The sequence below is a fragment of the Bombina bombina genome, chromosome 5 (assembly GCF_027579735.1).
Source record: "Bombina bombina isolate aBomBom1 chromosome 5, aBomBom1.pri, whole genome shotgun sequence".
In the NCBI taxonomy this organism is placed as follows: domain Eukaryota; kingdom Metazoa; phylum Chordata; class Amphibia; order Anura; family Bombinatoridae; genus Bombina; species Bombina bombina.
This window is the reverse complement of record NC_069503.1, coordinates 374,536,448-374,562,009: the sequence shown is the minus strand read 5'-3', so window position 1 is coordinate 374,562,009 and position 25,562 is coordinate 374,536,448. Positions and strand designations below refer to the sequence as shown.

Here is a 25,562-nt window from a genome sequence, read left to right as displayed (position 1 = left end):
ACCTCGTTAGACATGGGGGGATGAAGTAATCTTCTTTAAGTCTTTTTATCAAGATCTTTCCCAGTTTTGTTTGAAGGACAGGGTTTCCGTACAGCTGGTCCTGTGGATTTTTCTTTTTTTCTTGGGCGTTAACCCTCGGGTTGCCTCTTTAATTTATTTATTTTATCCGGTTAGGATGAATTTAATTTTCATACTATGTTTCCTGTGGGTACTTAAATTCTCTGGGATCGATACTCGCTGTTTGCTTCTACGGATGTTGTTTGGGACACGTTAGTCCCATGTTTGTCTGTTTTCTTTCTCCCTCTCTCCCTCTCTGAGGGCGTATTTAGCCAGCTTGGCAGTTATGACCCTGGTTGCATTCTCATGAGGACTTGCGGGTCCGTGCGGCTCTCGGGTTTGTTTTCGTCTTAAATAGCCATCGCTCTGGTGACTGGGTCAGTGAATTTTGCTGCGTCACTCTCTATTTCCGATACCGTCGGAACCTAGAGTTTTCCTTCCCACGTGGTAGGAAAATTAGAGGGTTTAGCGCCTCTTTCCGCTGGCGGGGCGGTGTTGCTTTAGGAAATTGTCCTTTGTGGACTTGTTCCTTTCGTGGTTCTCTTCATTGAGACCTCTTGGATTGTCCATTTCTCCTTGGGATGGTTTGCCTCAGGGGGACTTGTATTCCCTTCGGGAGTTGGTTGTTTCTTTTCGGGACATTGGACAGTGGGGTCCTTCTGGGCTCTGGTTAGGTTCCCTTTCCCGGTGTTGGGCATTCTCTACATCTCTTTCTTGGGATAGAAGAGGTCCTAGTGGTTTTCCACTCTTATGGTTTAGGTATTGCCATCTAGGTGGCATCCAAACCTTGGTTTTACTGTCCTCTGACTTCGAATCTGAGGTGATGTGGAGGGTTAATGTTGCTCCGTTCGGGTGACTTCTCCTCATTGTTCCCCTGGTGTCGAGCTTGTGGCTAGCTGGATAGCTAGCTCAGCATACTAATGCTCTGTGGCTACTCTCTACTGTTGCAAAACGAGGGTTGCTAGTTCTATCCCCAGCGAGGTCTACTCAGCCTTTCCTCCTTCCGAGGTTGATTAGATGAGCAGAGCTTTGTGTCCCTTTATGGGGATTAGCCGCACTTTACAAGCACAATCATGTGACGGTTGCTTGGACGCCTGTTAGCTCTAGTCTCCTTTTATGGTGCTGGCTCTTGGAGTGTTGTGCTCCTGCGAGGGGTAGTCTTTGCAAGGGCTTTTTGCTCTTGTTATCCGGGTTGTTCTGGATTCTTCTCTGGGAGGTCTGTTTTTTTTTTTTTTATATCGGACGAGGGATTTATGTTCCTGGAAGATTGTTTAATCTAAACATTTGTGGGACCCAGGCTTTTTGTCCTGATCTTTTGGTGGTCGAGGGTTTTGCTTAGTGTTTTCTCTTTGTGGATTCCGCTGTGGGATGTTACCGGACCTAGGACTGGCCTGGGGGTTCCAGTTTCCAGGGTACTTGAGTTTAGCCCTTGTTCTGGCTGTTCTGTTTCACAACTGTTTCACAACTTGGCCAGATTTACAGAGAGCCGGGTTTCCTTGGAGCCTGACTTGTGCCGGACGATAGGGTTCCCTTGGGACAGCCAACTTTCGTGACCTGATGGTGGGTTTTCCTGCCTAGCAAACGGAAGGTTTGCGTTTGCTCAGCTGTCACTTTGCGTCTGGTATGGTGCTAGCACAATGGTGTTTTAGAGGTTTCTTCCATGTTCGTCAGTGATGTTGCCTTGTGTCCTCTCTGTTCTTTCTACGATTTCCTGTCTTATAAGCAGGTGTTTAGCAACGCTCTCCTCTTCAGGGGGCTTGCTGTCCTCCTTATGGATGTGTGGTTCCCTTTTTGTTGACCTCTCCTGTGTTCGGGGGGTTGGAGCAGATGTTTTATCTGTTTCGAGGACTGGTCTGCTCTTTGAGTTGTTCCTTTCCATCTGGGGAGCTGCTCTGCTCCGCATTGAGACTTTGTCGGGTGGCTTGTTAGAGCCCTTGGGTCTATCGCCTACTCGATTGTCTTTTTGTTTGAAGTGGCTGTGTCCATTCTTCCGCCCTTTTGGGGGCTAATCTTGGGGTTCTTTTCTGTTCCCTTTCAGATCTGCCGCTGCTTGGGCTGGTCCGGCTAGGTGTAGGATCTGATATCTGTTGTTCATCCTCGGGTCTTGGGGGTAACAGTGAACCTTGTTTTTAGAAGTTCTTTGCCTCTCCCCCTTTGTGATCTGTGAGTAGGCTTGGTGGCCTGGATTGCCTGGAGAGTGTCTTCTGTCTTGGAGGTTGTACAATCTATTTTGTTCGGCTGCTTTTTCCTTACGGATAGTGTTTCTCTGTGTCTTCCTACGGATGACAGCGTGTTAATGGACTCAGAAATTTTTATTTCTGAGTTTGCTACTTGCACTTTGCTGTTTGCTCAGTCTCTGAGTTCTGACGTTTTGAGAACTTTGTCTTCAGCTGTCCTTTTCGATGCTGTTGCACGATGTTTGGGAGATGTTTCTTCTCCATGATGATGCCTGGTTGCTCCTTGTGGGTTGGGCGTCGTCTCCCCTTGTTCTCGGGATCCATTCGGGTCTCTGTGGACTTGGCCTTCCTTGAGGGGGGTTTCCTTTATGGATTTTGCTGTACCTTTGGGGTATCCCTTTGGCTTATCCTTGTCCTCTCCCTTTTGGGGATTTTGGTACCTGTACTAAGAAGGGGTTGTGTGTGGAGGACTGACTGCTGAGCGACGGTGCTCCTGGAGGAGTGTTGGTTCAGTGAGTCTGCTTGTGGTCTCTAGTTAGGCTTTCAGACTATCTGCAGGTCATTGTCCTTGGGCCTTTTCCTTCAAAAAGTTTTGCCCAGCTCTGACGAAGCAGGGTTTGGTTGGGTTTTGGGTTTTTTCCGGACTGGTGCCCTCAGAATGGGCCGCCTATTGTACCCTCCCGGTTTTGCATTCAGTGTCCTCTATAGCTTGGGTATTGTTTTCCCAAAAGTAATGAATGCAGCTGTGGATTCTTTCCATTTATGAATAAAATCTTAAATTATGCTTATCTGATCATTTTCTTTTCTTCAGAAGGAAAGAGTCCACAGCTCCCCACCCGTATTTTTTCGGTGGGGCGTCTTTATTTTTTATTTTTCTGGCACCTTTTCACCCTGGAATCTCTTCTACTGTTCCTTGTTCCTCGGCAGAATGACTGGGGGATGAGGGAAATGGGAGGAGTATTTAAGCCTTTGGCTGAGGTGTCTTTGCCTCCTCCTGGTGGCCAGGTTCTTATTTCCCAAAAGTAATGAATGCAGCTGTGGACTCTTTCCATCTGAAGTAAAGAAAATTATTAGGTAAGCATCATTTAAGTTTTTGCGGTCCTAGCTTGCAGAGCCCTTTGGTTAAAATCCTGGTCTGCGGATGTTTCTTCTAAATCAAAGTTATTAGCTATTCCCTACAGGGGTAAGACCTTGTTTGGGCCTGGTTTGGCTGAAATTATTTCAGATATCACAGGAAGAAAGGGATCTTTTCTTCCTCAGGATAAAAATAATAAGCAGAAAGGGCAGGAACTATCCAAGTCTTCCTGGAAGTCTAGTCAGTCTTGGAACATGGGGAACAGTCTAAGAAACCTGTTGCTGACTTCAAGTCAGCATGAAGGGTCAGCCCCTGATCCAGGACCAGATCTAGTAGGGGGCAGGCTTTCTCAATTTGTTCAGGCTTGGATACGAGATGTCCCAGACCTGTGAGAAGTGGAAATTGTATCTCAGGGGTGCAAGGTAGATTTTAAGACGTTTCCTCCCAGAGGCAGGGTTCTTCACTCAAAATTATCTGTAGACCAGATAAATAGAGAGGCATTCTTAAATTGTATCAAGGATCTTTTTGCCCTGGGAGTTAGTTCCAGTTCCTCCGCAGGAACAGGGTCTGGGATTTTATTCAAATCTGTTTGTGATTCCCAAGAAAGAGGGGACTTTCAGGCCTATTTTAGACCTAAAGTGTTTAAACAAGTTCCTCAGAGTACCGTCCTTCAAGATGTAGACTATACGTTCCATTCTTCCTTTGGTTCAAGAGGGGTCAGTTCATGACAACCATAGTCCTAAAGGATGCGTACCTTCTCATCCACAGGGATCATCACAAGTTTCTGAGATTCGCTTTTCTAGACAAGCACTTTCAGTTTGTGTCTCTTCCATTCGGCCTTGCCACAGCTCCCAGAATTTTCTCAAAGGTCCTGAGTGCTCTTTTGGCAGTGATCCGGTCTCGGGGCCTTGCAGTTGCACCTTATCTGGATGACATTCTGGTTCAGGCGCTGTCTTTTCATCAAGCAAACTCTCATACAGAGATCTTGTCTTTTCTTCCCTCCCACGGTTGGAAGGTGAATTTGGGAAAGAGTTCTGATTCCAGCCACAAGAGTAGTGTTTTTAGGGACCATAATAGACTCCCTACTAATGAAGATATTCCTGACAGAGGTCAGAAAAACAAAGATCTTCGGCTCTTGTCTTGTCCTTCAGTCCTCTCCTCGGCCATCAGTGGTTCTATGTATGGAGGTAATTGGTCTGATAGTAGCTTCCATGGACATCATTGCGTTTGCTCGGTTCCATCTCAGACCTCTGCAGTTATGCATGTTAAGGCAATAGAACGGGGACTATGCGAATCTGTCTCTGCAAATAGTTCTGGATCAGGCGACAAGGGACTCTCTTCTGTGGTGGTTGTCTCAGGAACACCTCTCCCAGGAAACTTGCTTTCACAGACCTTCCTGGGTGATCGTAACCATGGATGCCAGCCTTCTAGGTTGGGGAGCAAGTTGGGGGTCCTTGAAGACTCAGGGTCTTTGGACTCGGGAGGAGTCGGTTCTTCCTATAAACATTCTAGAACTGAGAGCGATTTTCTATGCTCTACTTGCCTGGCCTCAGTTAGCCTTAGTCCAGTTTATCAGGTTTTTAGTCGGACAACATAACATCGGTGGCGTACATCAACCACCAGGGGAAACTCTGAGTTCCTTGGCATGACAAAGGAGGTCCCGGATAATCCAGTGAGCAGAGTCTCACAACTGTTGTCTTTCTGCGATCCACATCCCAGGAGTGGACAATTGGGAGGCAGATTTTCTGAGCCGACAGACCTTTCATCCGCGGAAATGGGAACTCCATCCGGAAGTATTTTCCAGATTGATCCTCAATTGGGGGCAGCCAGAACTGGATCTCATGGCTTCTGGGTAGAATGCCAAGCTTCTGAGGTACGGCTCGAGGTCAAGGGATCCACAGGCTTTCTTGATAGATGCTCTGGCAGTCCCTTGGAATTTCAGTCTAGCTTACATATTTCCTCCGTTCACTCTCCTGCCAAGAGTCATTGCTCAGATCAAGGGCGTCAGTGATTCTCATAGCGCCGACCTGGCCTCATAGGATCTGGTATGGAGATCTAGTGGAAATGTCGTCTCTACCTCCGTGGAGACTCCCTCTGAGGAAGGACCTTCTACTTCAGGGTCCTTTTTTTCATCCAAATCTTGTTTCTCTGAAGCTGACTGCTTGGAGATTGAACGCTTGATTTTATCCAAGCATGGGTTTTCAGAGTCAGTCATTGAGACCATGATTCAGGCTCGTAAACCCGTGGCAAGAAAGATTTACTTTAAGATATGGCGCAAATATCTGTATTGGTGTGAATCCAGAGGCTACTCTTGGAGTAGAGTCAAGATTCCTAGGATTTTGTCTTTTCTCCAGGAGGGTCTGGAGAAGGGTTTGTCAGCTAGTACTCTGAAAGGTCAGATTTCTGCGTTGACTATTTTATTGGATAAGCGTTTGGCGGATGCGCCAGACGTGCAATCTTTTTGTCAGGCCTTGGTTAGGATAAGATCTGTGTTTAAGTCCGTTACTCCTCCCTGGAGTCTTAACCTTGTTCTTCGAGTTTTACAGCTGGCTCTGTTTGAACCCATGCATTCTTTAGATATTAAGATCTAATCTTGGAAGGTTTTGTTTCTTGTTGCTATTTCTTCTGCTCAGAGAGTTTTGGAACTCTCGGCTCTGCAGTTTGATTCTCCTTATCTTATTTTTAATTCTGATAAGGTGGTTCTACGTACTAAATTAGGTTTCCTTCCTAAGGTTGTTTCAAACAAGAATATTTATCAGGAGATTGTGGTTCCTTCTTTGTGTCCTAATCCTTCTCCTAAGGAGCGTTTGTTGCACAAAGTTGCACAAGTTTTATCTTCAGACGACTAAGGACTTTCATCAGTCTTCTGCTTTGTTTGTTTGTTTTTCTGGGAAGCGCAAGGGTCAGAAAGCTACGGCAACTTCTCTTTCGCTAAGGAGTATTATTCGTTTGGCCTATGAGATTGCTGGACAGCAACCTCCTGAAAGAATCACTACTCATTCCACAAGGGCTGTTTCTTCTTCCTGGGCATTTAAAAATGAAGCTTCTGTGGAACAGATTTGCAAGGCTGCAACTTGGTCCTCTTTGCATACTTTTTCAAAGTTTTATAAATTTGATATTTTTGCCTCGGCTGAGGCTTCTTTTTGGAGAAGAGCTCTTCAGGCAGTGGTGCCTTCTGTTTAGGTCTATCTGTCTTGTCCCTCGCTTTTTCATCTGTGTCCTGTAGCTTGGGTATTGACTCCCACTAGTAATTGATGATTCTGTGGACTCACCATTTCTTAGTAAAGAGAACATAATTTATGCTAACCTTATAAATGTATTTATTTCCGGATATGGCGAGTCCACGGCCCACCCTTTATTTAAGACAGTTATTTTTTCTGAAACCTCAGGCACCTCTACACTTTTGTGTTATCTTCTTTTTCCATTTTTCCTTTGGCCGAATAACTGGGGATTATGGGTAAGGGAAGTGACATATGTATCAGCTTTGCTGTAGTGCTCTTTGCCTCCTCCTGTTGGCCAGGAGTGATATTCCCACTAGTAATTGATGATTCCGTGGACTCACCATATCTGGAAATAAATACATTTATCAGGTAAGCATAAATTATGTTTCTCCAACATTGGTGTGTCCTGTCCACGGCGTCATCCATTACTTGTGGGAAATGTTCTCCCCCACAGGGAAAGGCAAGGAGAGCACACAGCAAGAGCTGTCCATATAGCTCCCCCTCTGGCTCCGCCCCCCAGTCATTCTCCTTGCCGCTCTGAACAAGTAGCATCTACCACGGGGATGGCGAGGAGTTTGTGGTGTTAGTTGTAGTTTTTTATTCTTCTATCAAGAGTTTGTTATTTTAAAATAGTGCTGGCTTGCACTATTTACTCTATAACAGAAAAGTGATGAAGATTTCTGTTTAAGAGGGCTATGATTTTAGCACAAGTAACTAAAATCCATTACTGTTACCACGCAGGACTGTTGAAACAAGAGAACTTCAGTTGGGGGTAACAGTTTGCAGACTCATCTGCTTCAGGTATGACTAGTCTCCTTCTAACAACACAGGCTAATGCTAGATGACAGTCATTTTTCCCCTCAGGGGAAACGGTAAGCCATTTTTCTTCACCTCAGCAAAAAAGATAACAGGCTTCCCCTTTTTGTTTTTTATGCTGGTAGACACTGTTAGGGGCTAAATCGATTGGTTTTTATTACAATATTATACCATTTGAAATATTTTATAAGCTCACATACACTTGGGAACGTTTTTTATTGATCTGGCTTGTTTTAGACACCTAAATCTAGTCAGGAAGGCCCCTTCACTCTAGTGTGCTGATGGAGGAAGCCTCATTTTGGCACTTCAGCTGTGCAGTTGATTTTCAAGGCAGTGCATGCAGATTCATGTGAGAGGGTCCTGTGGTTCAGAAAGTGACTCCAAAAGGCTTTTTTCTGTGAAGGGTGACCCCTAAGGAAGGTAAAAAGCTGCAGCAAGGCTGTAGCTGGGATTGTGGTGTGTAAAAACGGTTAAATCCAACAATTAGCTCCGGTTTGCTTGTTTTAAGAGCTAGAGTCTCCATATTTGCTGTGCAATACTTTCTAAGCATTAAGACACTGGGGTCCAAATTTCAGAAAAATCGGATATTGCCTTCATAGTTTTTTGAACATTCAGAAATAAATGTGTCATTTTATTATTTAAAGAGACAGTAAGGTTTTTGTTTAAAATCGTTTTTATTGCATTGTTTGCCTGCCTAAATCTGTTTAACATGTCTGTTCCATCAGATAACCTATGTTCTGTGTGTATAGAGACAAATGTGATTCCCCCTTCGAGTGTTTGTGATAATTGCGCCATAGCGTCCAAACAAAATCAGGACAGCTCTGTTATTTTTCATAATGTTGCCCAAGATGATTTATCTAATGAAGGTAGTGGGGATAGCTCTAAATCCTCTCCTTCTGTGTCTACACCAGCTTTGCCCGCGCAGGCGACACCTAGCGCGCCAGTGCTTATTTCTATGCAACAATTATCAGCAGTAGTGGATAATTCTATAGCAAATCTTTTATCCAAACTGCCAGTTTTTCAGAGAAAGCGTGATTGTTCAGTTTTAAATACAGATAAAAAGGATGAACAATCAGACGCTGACGATACCTTATCTATTTTACCCTCACATCAATCGGAATTGGCTGTGAGGGAAGGGCTGTCTGAAGGTGAAATTTCAGACTCAGGAAAAATTTCTCAACAGGCAGAACCTAATCTAGTGGCATTTAAGTTTAAGCTAGAACATCTCCGCGCTTTGCTTAAGGAGGTATTAGCTACTCTGGATGACTGTGATTCCATGGTAGTACCAGAGAAGTTGTGCAAATTGGACAAATTTTTAGAGGTCCCAGTGCACAACGACGCTTTTCCAATACCTAAGAGGGTAGCGAACATAGTGGAAAAGGAGTGGGAGAAGCCAGGTGTACCCTTTGCCCCACCTCCTATATTTAAGAAAATGTTTCCCATAGTAGACCCTAGAAGGGACACATGGCAAACTGTCCCGAAGGTTGAGGGAGCTGTTTCAACACTAGCGAAGCGCACAACTATTCCTATAGAGGACAGCTGCGCTTTCAAAGATCCTATGGATAAAAAATTGGAAGGATTGCTTAAAAAGATTTTTGTTCAGCAAGGGTTCATCCTTCAACCAGCTACGTGTGTTATTACTGTCACTTCAGCGGCGTCCTTTTGGTTCGAAGAACTAGAAAGGTCGCTCCAGAAAGAGACTTCCTATGAAGAAGTCATGGACAGAATTCACGCATTAAAGTTAGCTAATTCCTTTATATTGGATGCCGCCTTTCAAATAACGAAATTGGCGGCGAAAAACTCAGGTTTTCCTATAGTAGCGCGGAGGGCGCTTTGGCTAAAATCCTGGTCGGCAGACGTGTCGTCCAAGACTAAGTTACTGAATATTCCTTTCAAGGGTAAGACCCTTTTTGGGACATCACTGGGGGTAAGGGCCATGCCCTCCCACAAGAGATAGGCCTTTTAAGGCTAAGAACAAGTCTAATTTTCGTTCCTTTCGCAATTTCAGGAGCGGACCGGCTAATAACTCCACTGCCGCTAGACAAGAAGGTAACGCGGCCCAGCCCAAACCCGCTTGGAAGCCCATGCAAGGCTGGAACAAGGGTAAACAAACCAAGAAACCTGCTGCTGCTACCAAGACAGCATGAAGGGGTAGCCCCCGATCCGGGACCGGATCTGGTAGGGGGCAGACTATCTCTCTTCACTCAGACTTGGGCAAGAGATGTTCTGGATCCCTGGGCACTAGAGATAGTTTCCAAGGGATACCTGTTAGAATTCAAGGGACTTCCTCCAAAGGGAAGGTTCCACCTGTCTCGCTTATCTTCAGACCAGATAAAGAAACAGGCATTCTTACATTGTGTAAGAGACCTATCAAAGATGGGAGTGATAAACCCAGTCCCCTCCGGGGAACAAGGTCTAGGGTTTTACTCAAACCTGTTTGTGGTTCCCAAAAAAGAGGGAACTTTCAGGCCAATTCTGGATTTAAAGATATTAAACAAGTTCCTCAGAGTTCCATCCTTCAAGATGGAAACCATTCGGACAATCTTACCAACAATCCAGCAGGGTCACTTTTTGACTACCGTGGATCTGAAGGATGCGTATCTGCATATCCCAATCCACAAATCTCATCATCAGTTCCTGAGGTTCGCCTTTCTGGACAAACATTACCAGTTTGTGGCTCTTCCATTCGGTTTAGCCACCGCTCCCAGAATTTTCACAAAGGTGCTAGGGTCCCTTCTAGCGGTCCTAAGACCGAGGGGCATCGCTGTAGCACCTTATCTAGACGACATCCTAATCCAAGCGTCGTCTCTTTCCAAAGCGAGGGCTCATACAGACATTGTGTTGGCTTTTCTCAGATCTCACGGGTGGAAAGTGAACATAGAAAAAAGTTCACTGTCACCGTCCACAAGGGTTCCTTTTCTGGGAACAATAATAGATTCTGTGGAAATGAAGATCTTTCTCACAGACGTCAGAAAGACAAAGCTTCTAAAAGCTTGTCGAGTTCTTCACTCTATTCCTCAACCCTCCATAGCTCAATGCATGTAAGTAATAGGACTAATGGTCGCAGCAATGGATGTGGTTCCTTTTGCTCGAATTCATCTAAGACCATTACAGCTGTGCATGCTCAATCAGTGGAATGGGGACTATACAGACTTGTCTCCCCAAATTCAAGTAGACCAGGTAACCAGGGACTCACTTCTCTGGTGGTTGACCCAGGATCACCTGTCTCAGGGAATGAGTTTCCGCAGACCGGAGTGGGTCATCATCACGACCGACGCCAGCCTCTTGGGGTGGGGCGCGGTCTGGGACTCTCTGAAAGCTCAGGGCCTATGGTCGCGGGAAGAGTCGCTTCTCCCGATAAACATTTTGGAACTAAGAGCTATATTCAATGCGCTCCTGGCTTGGCCTCAGCTAGCGGAAGCCAGGTTCATAAGATTTCAGTCGGACAACATAACGACTGTTGCGTACATCAATCATCAGGGGGGAACAAAGAGTTCCCTAGCGATGAAGGAAGTAACCAAGATAATCCAATGGGCAGATAATCACTCCTGCCATCTATCTGCTATTCACATCCCAGGAGTAGACAACTGGGAGGCGGACTATTTGAGTCGTCAGACTTTCCATCCGGGGGAGTGGGAACTCCATCCGGAGGTCTTTGTTCAGTTAACCCAATTATGGGGCATTCCAGACATGGATCTAATGGCGTCCCGTCAGAACTTCAAGATTCCTTGCTACGGGTCCAGATCCAGGGATCCCAAGGCGACTCTAGTGGATGCATTAGTGGCGCCTTGGTCGTTCAACCTAGCATATGTGTTTCCACCGTTTCCTCTCCTCCCCAGGCTCATAGCCAGGATCAAACAGGAGAAGGCCTCGGTGATTCTGATAGCTCCTGCGTGGCCACGCAGGACTTGGTATGCAGACCTGGTGAATATGTCATCGGCTCCACCATGGAAGCTACCTTTGAGACAAGACCTTCTAGTACAAGGTCCATTCGAACATCCCAATCTAGTTTCTCTGCAGCTGACTGCTTGGAAATTGAACGCTTGATTTTATCCAAGCGTGGGTTTTCAAATTCTGTGATTGATACTCTGGTCCAAGCCAGAAAACCTGTGACTAGAAGGATTTACCATAAAATATGGAAAAAATATATCTGTTGGTGTGAATCCAAAGGATTCTCCTGGAGTAAGATTAAAATTCCAAAGATTCTCTCCTTTCTCCAAGAAGGTTTGGATAAAGGATTGTCAGCTAGTTCTCTAAAAGGACAGATTTCTGCATTATCCGTCTTGTTGCACAAACGACTGGCAGCTTTGCCAGATGTACAAGCTTTTGTTCAGGCTTTGGTTAGAATCAAGCCTGTTTACAGACCCATGACTCCTCCTTGGAGTCTAAATTTAGTTCTTTCAGTTCTTCAAGGGGTTCCGTTTGAACCTTTACATTCCATAGATATTAAGTTACTATCTTGGAAAGTTCTGTTTTTGGTTGCTATTTCTTCTGCTAGAAGAGTTTCTGAATTATCTGCTTTGCAGTGTGATCCACCCTATCTGGTGTTCCATTCAGATAAGGTTGTTTTGCGTACTAAGCCTGGTTTTCTTCCAAAAGTTGTTTCCAAAGAGAACATCAACCAGGAAATAGTTGTTCCTTCTTTGTGTCCGAATCCAGTTTCAAAGAAGGAACGTTTATTACACAATTTAGATGTTGTTCGTGCTTTAAAGTTCTATTTAGAAGCAACAAAAGATTTTAGACAAACCTCATCCTTGTTTGTCGTTTACTCTGGTAAGAGGAGAGGTCAAAAAGCTACTGCTACCTCTCTCTTTTTCTGGCTGAAAAGCATTATCCGCTTGGCTTATGAGACTGCCGGACGGCAGCCTCCTGACCGTATCACAGCTCACTCTACTAGGGCTGTGGCTTCCACATGGGCCTATAAGAACGAGGCTTCTGTTGACCAGATATGTAAGGCAGCGACTTGGTCTTCTCTGCACACTTTTGCCAAATTCTACAAATTTGATATTTTTGCTTCTTTGGAGGCTGTTTTTGGGAGAAAGGTTTTGCAAGCCGTGGTGCCTTCTGTTTAGGTAACCTGATTTGCTCCCTCCCTTCATCCGTGTCCTAAAGCTTTGGTATTGGTTCCCACAAGTAATGGATGACGCCGTGGACCGGACACACCAATGTTGGAGAAAACAGAATTTATGCTTACCTGATAAATTACTTTCTCCAACGGTGTGTCCGGTCCACGGCCCGCCCTGGTTTTTTTAATCAGGTTGAAAAAAATTTTCTTTATACACTACAGTCACCACGGCACACTATAGTTTCTCCTTTTTCTCCTAACCGTCGGTCGAATGACTGGGGGGCGGAGCCAGAGGGGGAGCTATATGGACAGCTCTTGCTGTGTGCTCTCCTTGCCTTTCCATGTGGGGGAGAACATTTCCCACAAGTAATGGATGACGCCGTGGACCGGACACACCGTTGGAGAAAGTAATTTATCAGGTAAGCATAAATTCTGTGGTTTTTTTAGTTACGGTGGAGATAAAAGCGTCAGATTAATGTATATATTCAGATGAGTCCATGAAACACTTGTCGCTGACATCACTTTAAATTCTACCTCATGCGCGTTTTCCTTGTGTGACTCCCCTTACACAATTCTCCAACACGTATTGCCCTTAGGGATTGTGGGGCAAATTATGTACTGAAAAATAAGAAGGGAATATGTTTTGTTTTGTTTTGTTTTTATTTTGAAGAACCAAATTTTGTGGTCAGCTAGTCACATTAGTTAAGCTCTAGTTAGAACAAAACACAGCTGAAATGTGAATTTGCAGAATTTTTTAATTTGTTTTTTAATGATGCTTGTAACCCTCTCATCTACAAAGCATTATTTATATTTTATAGGGTCATGAAACTAGTGCCTTGTTAATATTAGAACGGATCGTAGACCGAAACCTCATCAATGCAACAAATTCAGGTTTGCAAACGTAAGTGCATCACAGAATGTTCTTATTACTTTTTTAAACAATCAAATGTAAGTGGTTTCCCATGAAAGCTGTTAACATTAAGAGATTAAGTAGCATTGGCTTTCACAGGTTAAATTACAGTTATGCACATAAGTTTACACACCCTGGCAGAATTTATGATTTCTTTGCCATTTTTCAGAGAATATGAATAACACAAAAACGTTTCTTTCACTCATGGTTAGTGTTTGGCTGAAGCCATTTATTATCAATCAACTGTGTTTTTTAATCATAATGACAACAGAAACTACCCAAATGACCCTGATCAAAAGTTTTCATACTTGATCCACAAATGATTTTGAAGAAACAGCACACCTTTGCTTTTTCAGGGGGGCACTGAACAAAACGGACTTGCCAGGTCCCAGTCAATCCAGATTCAAAGAGTATTCCAGCCACCAAGTTTTCTTAAAAGACCTTTATTTCACATAGGGTCCCAAACAAACCGTTACAACGTTTCAAGCCACACCAGGCTCTTAATCATGTATTATTAGATACACAGGTGTATGCCTTATATACCCTTACCTATTATTCTACATCCTGTGTTAGAATCCAACTGGACAACAGTGCCATCTTGTGGATGCAATAATTCAATGCAACTCCAAATTCAACACAGGAGGTGAATAAACACATAGATAAAATCACTTAAAAAGACATATACAACCAAGTACAAATTTAAAAAGAGGAACAATGCATAGCAAAATTATTTCAAACAACTGATGTTATTTATGTTGTCAATAGAGAAAAAGAATTTTATCTTAATACATTATCACAGATTCTATCAGAGAAAAAGACTCCAGTCAAAATCTTTGTTCATACCCTTTGACTTCATGCACTCTAGTTTATATACCCAGAACATCTCTCTCATTTTTAATAGTCGTTCCCTATCTCCACCCCTTCTAGGCCTATAGTAATGGGATGATAAAAAATTTCCCCTTTGATCATAGAGCTACAGTGGGAACAATTCAGACATGGGTAGCAGCCATATCTCTTAGGCCCAATAGTTTTCTGGCTCTCTTGTTTACAGCTACCAATATCTGAATGTACCAACTCATCTTTAATACTTCTGTTTTTCTTATAAGCCACCATTAAATTTTCTTTAAATTCCAAGACTTCTGGATGGCAGTCTTTTATTATATGCCAATTTCTCCAACATTGGTGTGTCCGGTCCACGGCGTCATCCATTACTTGTGGGAATATTCTCTTCCCCAACAGGAAATGGCAAAGAGCACAGCAAAAGCTGCCCATATAGCCCCTCCTCAGGCTCCGCCCCCCAGTCATTCTCTTTGCCGCTCTGAACAAGTAGCATCTCCACGGAGATGGTGAAGAGTATGTGGTGTTTAGTTGTAGTTTTTTATTCTTCTATCAAGAGTTTGTTATTTTAAAATAGTGCCGGTTTGTACTATTTACTCTAAAACAGAAAGGGATGAAGAGTTCTGTTTAAAAGAGGAGTATGATTTTAGCAGCAGTAACTAAAATCAATTGCTGTTCCCACGCAGGACTGTTGAGTCCAGAGAACTTCAGTTGGGGGGAACAGTTTGCAGACTTTTCTGCTCAAGGTATGACTAGTCCATTTTCTAACAAGACTGTGTAATGCTAGAAGTGTCATTTTCCCTCTTGGGGATCGGTAAGCCATTTTCTTAGACTCATAACAGAATGAAGGCTTATTATGGGCTATACACTGGTTGACACTCTTGTGGGCTAAATCGATTGCTTTATTTAAGTTTTTTATGAAGTTTGAGGTGATATTTCTAAACTTTTAGTGTTGGGGAACGTTTTTAGGCGCCAGGCAGTTGTTTAGACACCTTCCCAGTCAGGAAGGGCCTTTCACTATAGTAGGCAGAGCCTCATTTTCGCGCCATAATTGTGCAGTTTCTTTTGGATGCAGTGCATGCAGCTGCATGTGAGAGGGTCTGGTGATCATTGAAAACGTTCCTGGAAGGCTTAATTTGGTATTGTATAATCCCCAAGGACAGGTGAAGCCGCAGCAAACGCTGTGGCTGGGGCTGTAGTGGGGTTAAAATTGGGGTGCAATACTTTAAAAGCATTAAGACACTGTGGTGAAAATTTGGTAAAGATTGGATATTTCCTTCATAGTTTTTCACACATTCAGAAATAAAGTGTGCTCTGTTTAACATTTAAAGAGACAGTAACGGTTTTGTTTAAAAACGTTTTTTTTTGCATTATTAGCCTGTTTAAGCCTGTTTAACATGTCTGTACCTTCAGATAGAACATGTTCTGTATGTATGGAGGCCAAGGTGGTCCCCCCTTCAAATGTATGTGATAATTGTGCCATGGCGTCCAGACAAAGTAAGGACAGTACTGTCACATTTAATAAGGTTGCCCAAGATGATTCCTCAAATGAAGGTAGTGGGGATAGTTCTTCATCCTCTCCTTCTGTGTCAATACCAGTTATGCCCGCGCAGGCAACCCCTAGTACATCTAGCGCGCCAATGCTTGTTACTATGCAACAATTAACGGCAGTAATGGATAATTCCATAGCTAATATTTTATCCAAAATGCCAGCATTTCAAAGAAAGCGTGATTGCTCAGTTTTAAATACAGTGGAGCAAGAAGGCGCTGACGATAATTTATCTGTCATACCCTCACACCAGTCAGAAGTGGCAGTGAGGGAGGTTTTGTCGGAGGGAGAACTTTCTGATTCAGGAAGAATTTCTCAACAGGCAGAACCTGATGTTGTGACGTTTAAATTTAAGTTAGAGCATCTCCGCGCATTGCTTAAGGAGGTGCTAACTACACTGGATGATTGTGACTCTTTGGTCATTCCAGAAAAATTGTGCAAGATGGACAAATTCCTAGAGGTCCCGGTGCACCCTGATGCCTTTCCGATACCTAAAAGGGTGGCGGACATAGTGAATAAGGAGTGGGAGAAACCAGGCATACCTTTTGTCCCACCTCCTATATTTAAGAAATTGTTCCCCATGGTCGACCCAAGGAAGGACACATGGCAAACAGTCCCTAAGGTTGAGGGGGTCAGTTTCTACGCTAGCCAAACGCACGACTATTCCCATTGAGGACAATTGTGCTTTCAAAGATCCTATGGATAAAAAATTGGAGGGTTTGCTAAAAAAGATTTTTGTTCAGCAAGGTTACCTCCTCCAACCAATTTCGTGCATTATTCCTGTCACTACGGCGACGTGTTTCTGGTTCGATGAACTAGAAAAGTCGCTCAATAAGGAGACTCCATATGAGGAAGTCATGGACAGAATTCACGCACTTAAGTTAGCTAATTCCTTTATTTTAGATGCCGCTTTGCAATTAGTGAGATTAGCGGCGAAAAATTCAGGGTTTGCAATTGTGGCGCGCAGAGCGCTCTGGCTAAAGTCTTGGTCGGTGGATGTATCTTCCAAGACAAAATTGCTTAATATCCCTTTCAAAGGTAAGACCCTTTTTGGGCCAGAATTGAAAGAAATTATTTCAGACATCACTGGGGGGAAGGGCCATGCCCTCCCACAGGATAGGCCTTTCAAGGCTAAGAATAAGTCCAATTTTCGTTCCTTTCGTAATTTCAGGAACGGAACGGCTTCTAACTCTGCAGCCTCTAGACAAGAGGGTAACGCTTCCCAGGCTAAACCAGCTTGGAAACCAATGCAAGGCTGGAACAAGGGTAAACAGGCCAAGAAGCCTGCTGCTGCTACCAAGACAGCATGAAGGGGTAGCCCCCGATCCGGGACCGGATCTAGTAGGGGGCAGACTCTCTCTCTTTGCTCAGGCTTGGGTAAGAGATGTTCCGGATCCCTGGACACTAGAAATAGTCTCTCAGGGTTATCTTCTAGAATTCAAGGAACTTCCTCCAAGGGGAAGGTTCCACATGTCTCGCTTATCTTCAAACCAAATAAAGAGACAGGCATTCTTACATTGTGTAGAAGACCTGTTAAAGATGGGAGTGATACACCCAGTTCCAACAGTGGAACAAGGTCAGGGGTTTTACTCAAACCTGTTTGTAGTTCCCAAAAAAGAGGGAACTTTCAGACCAATTCTGGATTTAAAAATTCTAAACAAATTTCTCAAAGTTCCATCGTTCAAAATGGAAACCATTCGAACAATTTTACCTACAATCCAGGAGGGTCAATATATGACTACCGTGGATTTAAAGGATGCGTACCTACATATTCCTATCCACAAAGATCATCATCAGTTCCTAAGATTCGCCTTTCTGGACAAACATTACCAGTTCGTTGCTCTCCCGTTCGGTTTAGCCACTGCTCCCAGAATTTTCACAAAGGTGCTAGGGTCCCTTCTGGCGGTTCTAAGACCGAGGGGCATTGCAGTGGCACCTTATCTAGACGACATTCTAATTCAAGCGTCGTCTCTTTCCAAGGCAAAGGCTCATACAGATATTGTTCTAGCCTTTCTCAGATCTCAGGGGTGGAAGGTGAACGTAGAAAAGAGTTCCCTGTCTCCGTCAACAAGAGTTCCTTTTTTGGGAACAATAATAGATTCTTTAGAAATGAAGATCTTCCTGACAGAAGTCAGAAAGTCAAAGCTTCTAAACGCTTGTCAAGTTCTTCACTCTATTCTACAGCCTTCCATAGCTCAGTGCATGGAAGTAGTAGGATTGATGGTTGCAGCAATGGACATAGTTCCTTTTGCTCGAATTCATCTAAGACCATTACAACTGTGCATGCTCAATCAGTGGAATGGGGACTATGCAGACTTGTCTCCTCAGATTCAAGTAGACCAGTTAACCAGAGACTCACTCCGTTGGTGGTTGACTCAGGATCACCTGTCTCAGGGAATGAGTTTCCGCAGACCAGAGTGGGTCATTGTCACGACCGACGCCAGTCTATTAGGCTGGGGCGCGGTCTGGGACTCCCTGAAAGCTCAGGGTCTATGGTCTCGGGAAGAGTCTCTTCTCCCGATAAACATCCTGGAACTGAGAGCGATATTCAATGCTCTCCGGGCTTGGCCTCAACTAGCGAAGGCCGGATTCATAAGATTCCAGTCAGACAACATGACGACTGTAGCTTACATCAACCATCAGGGAGGAACAAAGAGTTCCTTGGCGATGAGAGAGGTATCCAAGATCATCAAATGGGCGGAGGATCACTCCTGCCATCTATCTGCAATTCACATCCCAGGAGTAGACAACTGGGAGGCGGATTATCTGAGTCGTCAGACTTTCCATCCGGGGGAGTGGGAACTCCACCCGGAGGTCTTTGCCCAGTTAACCCAATTATGGGGCATTCCAGACATGGATCTGATGGCGTCTCGTCAGAACTTCAAGGTTCCTTGCTACGGGTCCAGATCCAGGGATCCCAAGGCGACTCTAGTGGATGCATTAGTGGCGCCTTGGTCGTTCAACCTAGCTTATGTGTTTCCACCGTTTCCTCTCCTGCCCAGGCTCGTAGCCAGGATCAAACAGGAGAAGGCCTCAGTGATCCTGATAGCTCCTGCGTGGTCACGCAGGACTTGGTATGCAGACCTGGTGAATATGTCATCGGCTCCACCATGGAAGCTACCTTTGAGACAGGATCTTCTAGTACAAGGTCCATTCGAACATCCAAATCTAGTTTCTCTGCAGCTGACTGCTTGGAAATTGAACGCTTGATTTTATCCAAGCGTGGATTTTCAAATTCAGTGATAGATACTCTGGTACAAGCCAGAAAACCTGTGACTAGAAAGATTTACCATAAAATATGGAAAAGATATATCTGTTGGTGTGAATCCAAGGGATTCTCCTGGAGTAAAATTAAAATTCCTAAGATTCTTTCCTTTCTCCAAGAGGGTTTGGATAAAGGGTTGTCAGCGAGTTCTCTAAAAGGACAGATTTCTGCTTTATCTGTTTTGTTACACAAACGCCTGGCAGCTGTGCCAGATGTACAAGCTTTTGTACAGGCTTTGGTCAGAATCAAGCCTGTTTACAGACCCATGACTCCTCCTTGGAGTCTAAATTTAGTTCTTTCAGTTCTTCAAGGGGTTCCGTTTGAACCTTTACATTCCATAGATATCAAGTTACTATCTTGGAAAGTTCTGTTTTTGGTTGCTATTTCTTCTGCTAGAAGAGTTTCTGAATTATCTGCTTTGCAGTGTGATCCACCCTATCTTGTGTTCCATTCAGATAAGGTTGTTTTGCGTACTAAGCCTGGTTTTCTTCCAAAAGTTGTTTCCAACAAGAATATTAACCAGGAAATAGTTGTTTCTTCTCTGTGTCCGAATCCAGTTTCAAAGAAGGAACGTTTGTTACACAATTTAGATGTAGTTCGTGCTTTAAAGTTCTATTTAGAAGCAACAAAGGATTTTAGGCAAACCTCATCTTTGTTTGTCGTTTACTCTGGTAAGAGGAGAGGACAAAAAGCTACTGCTACCTCTCTTTCTTTCTGGCTGAAAAGCATTATCCGATTGGCTTATGAGACTGCCGGACGGCAGCCTCCTGAACGAATCACAGCTCACTCTACTAGGGCTGTGGCTTCCACATGGGCCTTCAAGAACGAGGCTTCTGTTGATCAGATATGTAAGGCAGCGACTTGGTCTTCTCTGCACACTTTTGCCAAATTCTACAAATTTGATACTTATGCTTCTTCGGAGGCTATTTTTGGGAGAAAGGTTTTGCAAGCCTTGGTGCCTTCCGTTTAGGTAACCTGATTTGCTCCCTCCCTCCATCCGTGTCCTAAAGCTTTGGTATTGGTTCCCACAAGTAATGGATGACGCCGTGGACCGGACACACCAATGTTGGAGAAAACAGAATTTATGCTTACCTGATAAATTACTTTCTCCAACGGTGTGTCCGGTCCACGGCCCGCCCTGGTTTTTTAATCAGGTTTGAAAAATTTCTTTCTCTATACACTACAGTCACCACGGCACCCTATAGTTTCTCCTTTTTTTCTCCTAACCGTCGGTCGAATGACTGGGGGGCGGAGCCTGAGGAGGGGCTATATGGGCAGCTTTTGCTGTGCTCTTTGCCATTTCCTGTTGGGGAAGAGAATATTCCCACAAGTAATGGATGACGACGTGGACCGGACACACCGTTGGAGAAAGTAATTTATCAGGTAAGCATAAATTCTATTTTTTCTTCAAGATACCAGTAATTTTATTACTTAACCTATTAAATTGTGTGACAAAAATCATACGGTTTGACTTTGTTTTTTGTTTATTTATCTTATCTGAATTGTTCTCTTCCATGATCGCATCTAATTGTTTAGAGATCAAAGATGGAGGATAGTTTCTATTTATAAATTTGTTCGCCATTTGTTCCAATCTATATTTACATTGTTTTTGATCCGATACTATTCTTTTCAGACGAGTAAACTGACTTTTAGGGATTGCCTGAAAGACTTTTTCTGGATGGTAGTTCCCATATTTCAACAAGTTGTTCCTGTCAGTACTCTTTGTGTAAAAATCAGTATATAGAAATCCCTCCTTATTATAGACAATAGTATCAAGATACTCAATCCTCACCTCATTCATATTCAGTGTAAACTTTAAACCTGTAACTGAATCATTAAGATCCTGTACAAATGACAGGAGGCTACCAACGTCGCCCCCCCCCCACACACACACACACACACACGCCAAACACATCATCGATATATCTCCACCAGGAGGCGCCATAACGTTGAAAAGATAGATGAGAATATACAAAATATTCTTCAAAATTATTCATGAAAATGTTGGCGTATGTGGGGACGACGTTGGAGCCCATTGCTGTTCCCTGTTTTTGTAAATAATATGTATCTCCAAACAACAAATAATTCTGATATAATATGATAGACAGCAATTCAACAAAGAACCCAATTTCTCTCTCAGTATAGTCACTATTAGATCTCAATGTATTCTCAACAGCTTCAACCCCACTAGTATGTTTTATTGAGGTATATAGACTAGAAACATCTAAAGTAAATAAAATACATTTATCTCCAACATATCCAAGATCCTTAATTTTGTTTAGGAAGTCATTAGTATCTCTAATATAGGAATTTGCTTGTTTTACAAATGGCTGTAATATTTTGTCTAAGAAAACAGAGATAGATGAAAAAACAGAACCCATTCCTGCCACAATTGGCCTACCAGGGGGTTTCTCTTTAGCCTTATGTATCTTGGGCAAAACATATATAACCGGTCTAATCGGATTATCAATATATAAAGCTTCTCTAAATGACTCTGTGATAACTTCCCTCTTGACTGCAAGGTCTAAGATGTTTTTAATTTCTTTGTTAATATCAATGGTTGGATCTCTATTTAATATTTGATATACTTTATTGTCAGATAGTTGTCTGTTAATTTCTGCCACATAATCTATTCTATTCAAAAGGACAATGGCTCCGCCCTTATCGGCTTTTTTAATGATTATCTCTTTGTTATTCTTTAATTTCTCAATAGCAAGTTTGTCTTTTTTGTTCTTTTGTACCAGTTTCTTTTTTCTCTCTCTCTTAAAAAGAATATCAATTTCTTTTTGTACCAAACTCATATATGTGGCTAAGCTATGTGTAGCTGTAGGTGTAAAAGTGCTCTTTTTGGAAATATCATAATCTCTAACATTCTTAAATCTAGTGACATTAGTGTTATCAGTGCTTGGTGTCTGCTATGCAGAGGGATTATGCACAAAGTAAATTTTTAATTTTAATTTTCTATAAAATTTCTGCAAATCTTGTTGTACCAAAAACTCATTACAATATGATAATCCTTTGTTTAGTGCCATTTCCTCCTCTTCACTAAGAATGTAAGAGGATAGATTATAAACCAAATTTTCTTTACATAGTGTCAAATCATTCACACTAGAATCACACATCCTATCATTCACACTGTGCTCATTGTGACTAAATGCTTTACTTAATTCAGTGTCATCATCCACAATTAAAGTACATACATCCATTTTTCCAGGAGAGAGAGATTCAATAGTAAACATGTCTGTCATATTGTTATTCACACTCTGGTTAGTATTTTTATCAAAAAGATTACTATCTAGTAAAGATTCATTACAGCTCCCAGTTTTATTAGACTCTATACCATTAGTACATTTAACCAATTTTGTGCCATTAAGGTTAGTAACTTTATCTAATATGGAAGTCCCGGATTTTTTGTCACAGTCCTCATTCGTAATAGCACCCACAACAATATGTGGCAAATGACTATAGCCATGGATTTGTTTAAAGTCCTGGATCGGGCCTTTTTCAAAAGTTCCACATATTTTTTCTTTTTCAGTGGTTTGGTTTAACGCCATAACAGGACTACATCCATCTGTGGTATCACTAACATTCCCCAAAGATCTTATTTGCTCATACCTCTCAGGTTGGTTGTGTGTCCTTGGGGGCATAGTGGCGTTCAGTACCTGTAATGGCCTCGTTGCGCTCCTCGTCCCCGGCGTGTACGTTGTCGCTCTGACGTCATCGGCCGACCAGAACTGCCGCCTATTGTGCTTCCTCCCACCGCAGTGGAATCTGCGTCTGAATCTTCGGTCAAAAAACCGGCAGATGAATCCAGGCTGCTATTAACCTCTTCCTGTGCGGTTGTCTGTTTATTCCTTCTCCCATATTCTCTTGTCTGTTTCACAAGGCTTGTACTCTGGCGCCATCTATAGACTGTACCTTGGCTATAATCTTGTTCATCTCTAATGAACTTTGTTCTTTTTTTACTTTACAGGTGTTTTCTGTAATCGCTCACAGATTTCTCTACCTCCATCACAGCTTTCTTATATTCATCAAGGGGTAGGCATTTAACCATTTGTTCTTTTTGCAGGTTAATTTGTTCTTTATATATTTCAATCTCCTTCTGGGCAAATTCAACAGTCCATGTTATAATATCAAAAGAACATTTATTGAGAATACTCTAAAATTTATCCGTATATTCTTTTTTATTGGCAAATAAGGTAGGACAGGTGGACATCCTCAGGCCTCTTGGAATACGTTGTACTCTGTGATATTCAGACAACGTTATTGCATGTAATTCCAATACCATTTTCTTTTTACTGTCCTTTTCAAAAGACCTGTTTGTAGCCTCAGAGGGAGAAATTTTTAAAATGAGTTGGTACATTCAGATATTGGTAGCTGTAAACAAGAGAGCCAGAAAACTATTGGGCCTAAGAGATATGGCTGCTACCCATGTCTGAATTGTTCCCACTGTAGCTCTATGATCAAAGGGGAAATTTTTTATCATCCCATTACTGGGAAGAAATATAAAATTAATAAGTATCTCACATGCAGGGCTACATACTGTATCTATCTTATTAAATATCCGTGTGGCCAAATTTATATTGGCGAGACCTGTAGAGAGGTAAGGGAGAGGATAACTGAACACAAATCTAATATCAGATGTAAGAATAAAGAAGTGCCAGTTTCCTCTCACTTCCTCTCTATGGGTCATAATATCAGCCAACTTAGGTTTCAAATTATTGAACAAGTAGATAGGCCTAGAAGGGGTGGAGATAGGGAACGACTATTAAAAATGAGAGAGATGTTCTGGGTATATAAACTAGAGTGCATGAAGCCAAAGGGTATGAACAAAGATTTTGACTGGAGTCTTTTTCTCTGATAGAATCTGTGATAATGTATTAAGATAAAATTCTTTTTCTCTATTGACAACATAAATAACATCAGTTGTTTGAAATAATTTTGCTATGCATTGTTCCTCTTTTTAAATTTGTACTTGGTTGTATATGTCTTTTTAAGTGATTTTATCTATGTGTTTATTCACCTTCTGTGTTGAATTTGGAGTTGCATTGAATTATTGCATCCACAAGATGGCACTGTTGTGCAGTTGGATTCTAACACAGGATGTAGAATAATAGGTAAGGGTATATAAGGCATACACCTGTGTATCTAATAATACACGATTAAGAGCCTGGTGTGGCTTGAAACGTTGTAACTGTTTGTTTGGGACCCTATGTGAAATAAAGGTCTTTTAAGAAAACTCGGTGGCTGGAATACTCTTTGAATCTCAAAAGTTTTCATACCCCGGTTATTAATACCGTGTTTTGCCCCCTTTAACGTCAATGACAGCTTGAAGTCTTTTGCGGTATTTGTGGATGAGGCTCTTTATCTTCTCAGATGGTAAAACTGCCCATTCTTCCTGGCAAAAAGCCTCCAGTTCCTGTAAATTCTTGGGCTGTCTTACATGAACTGCACGTTTGAGATCTCCCCAGAGTGGCTCAATGATATTGAGGTCAGGAGACAGAGATGGCTTCTCCAGAACCTTCACTTTATTCTGCTGTAGCCAATGACAGGTCGACTTGGCCTTGTGTTTAGGATCATTTTCATGTTGGAATGTCAAAGTACGTCCCATGCGCAGCTTCCGGGCTGATGAATGCAAATTTTCCTCCAGTATTTTTTAATAACATACTGCATTCATCTTGCCATCAATTCTGACCAAATTTCCTGTGCCTTTTGTAGCTCACACATCCCCAAAACATTGGCGATCCACCTCCGTGTTTCACAGTAGGAATGGTGTACCTTTCATCATAGGCCTTGTTGACTCCTCTCCAAATGTAGCATTTATGGTTGTGGCCAAAAAGCTCAATTTTGGTCTCATCACTCCAAATGACTTTGTGCCAGAAGGTTTGAGGCTTGTCTCTGTGCTGTTTGGCGTATTGTAAGCAAAATACTTTGTGGCATTTGTGTAGTAATGGCTTTCTTCTGGCGACTCAACAATACAGCCCATCTTTCTTCAAGTGCCTCCTTGTTGTGCATCTTGAAACAGCCAATCCACATGTTTTCAGAGAGTCCTGTATTTCACCTGAAGTTATTTGTGGGTTTTTCTTTGCATCCCGAACAATTTTCCTGGCAGTTGTGGCTGAAATTTTAGTTGGTCTACCTGACCGTGGTTTGGTTTCAACAGAACCCCTCATTTTCTACTTCTTGATTAGAGTTTGAACACTGCTGATTGGAATTCTCAATTCCTTGGATATCTTTTTAAATCCCTTTCCTGTTTTATACAGTTCTACTACCTTTTTCCCACATTTCCTTTGACAATTCTTTTGTTTTCCCAATGACTCAGAATCCAGAAACGTCAGTGCAGCACTGGATGAAAGATGCAAGGGTCTGTCAGGAGTCCAGAAACTAATTGACCTTTTATGCACACACACACACACACACTAATTACAAGCAAACAGATCACAGGTGAGGATGGTTACCTTTTAATAGCCATTCAAACCCCTTTGTGTCAACTTGTGTGCATGTTATCAGGCCAAAATCACCAGGGTATGTAAACTTTTGATCAGGGTCATTTGGGTAGTTTCTGTTGCCACTATGATTTAAAAAGAGTA

At 42.7% G+C, this 25,562-nt stretch overlaps 1 protein-coding gene across 3 annotated transcripts in view; it reads left to right on the top strand.

Annotated features, from left to right (window-relative positions):
• Nucleotides 1-25,562, top strand: part of ANKRD28 (ankyrin repeat domain 28) — a 1,012,368-nt gene that overhangs the window by 935,460 nt on the left and 51,346 nt on the right. For 2 of the 3 annotated variants that reach the window (XM_053714205.1, XM_053714203.1), the window contains exon 26: nt 13,230-13,312. The exons of the other annotated variant lie outside the window; for it this stretch is intronic. In XM_053714205.1, the coding sequence (XP_053570180.1) occupies nt 13,230-13,312 (83 nt within the window). The remainder of the gene's footprint in view (nt 1-13,229; nt 13,313-25,562) is intronic. 3 annotated transcript variants of the gene reach the window in all.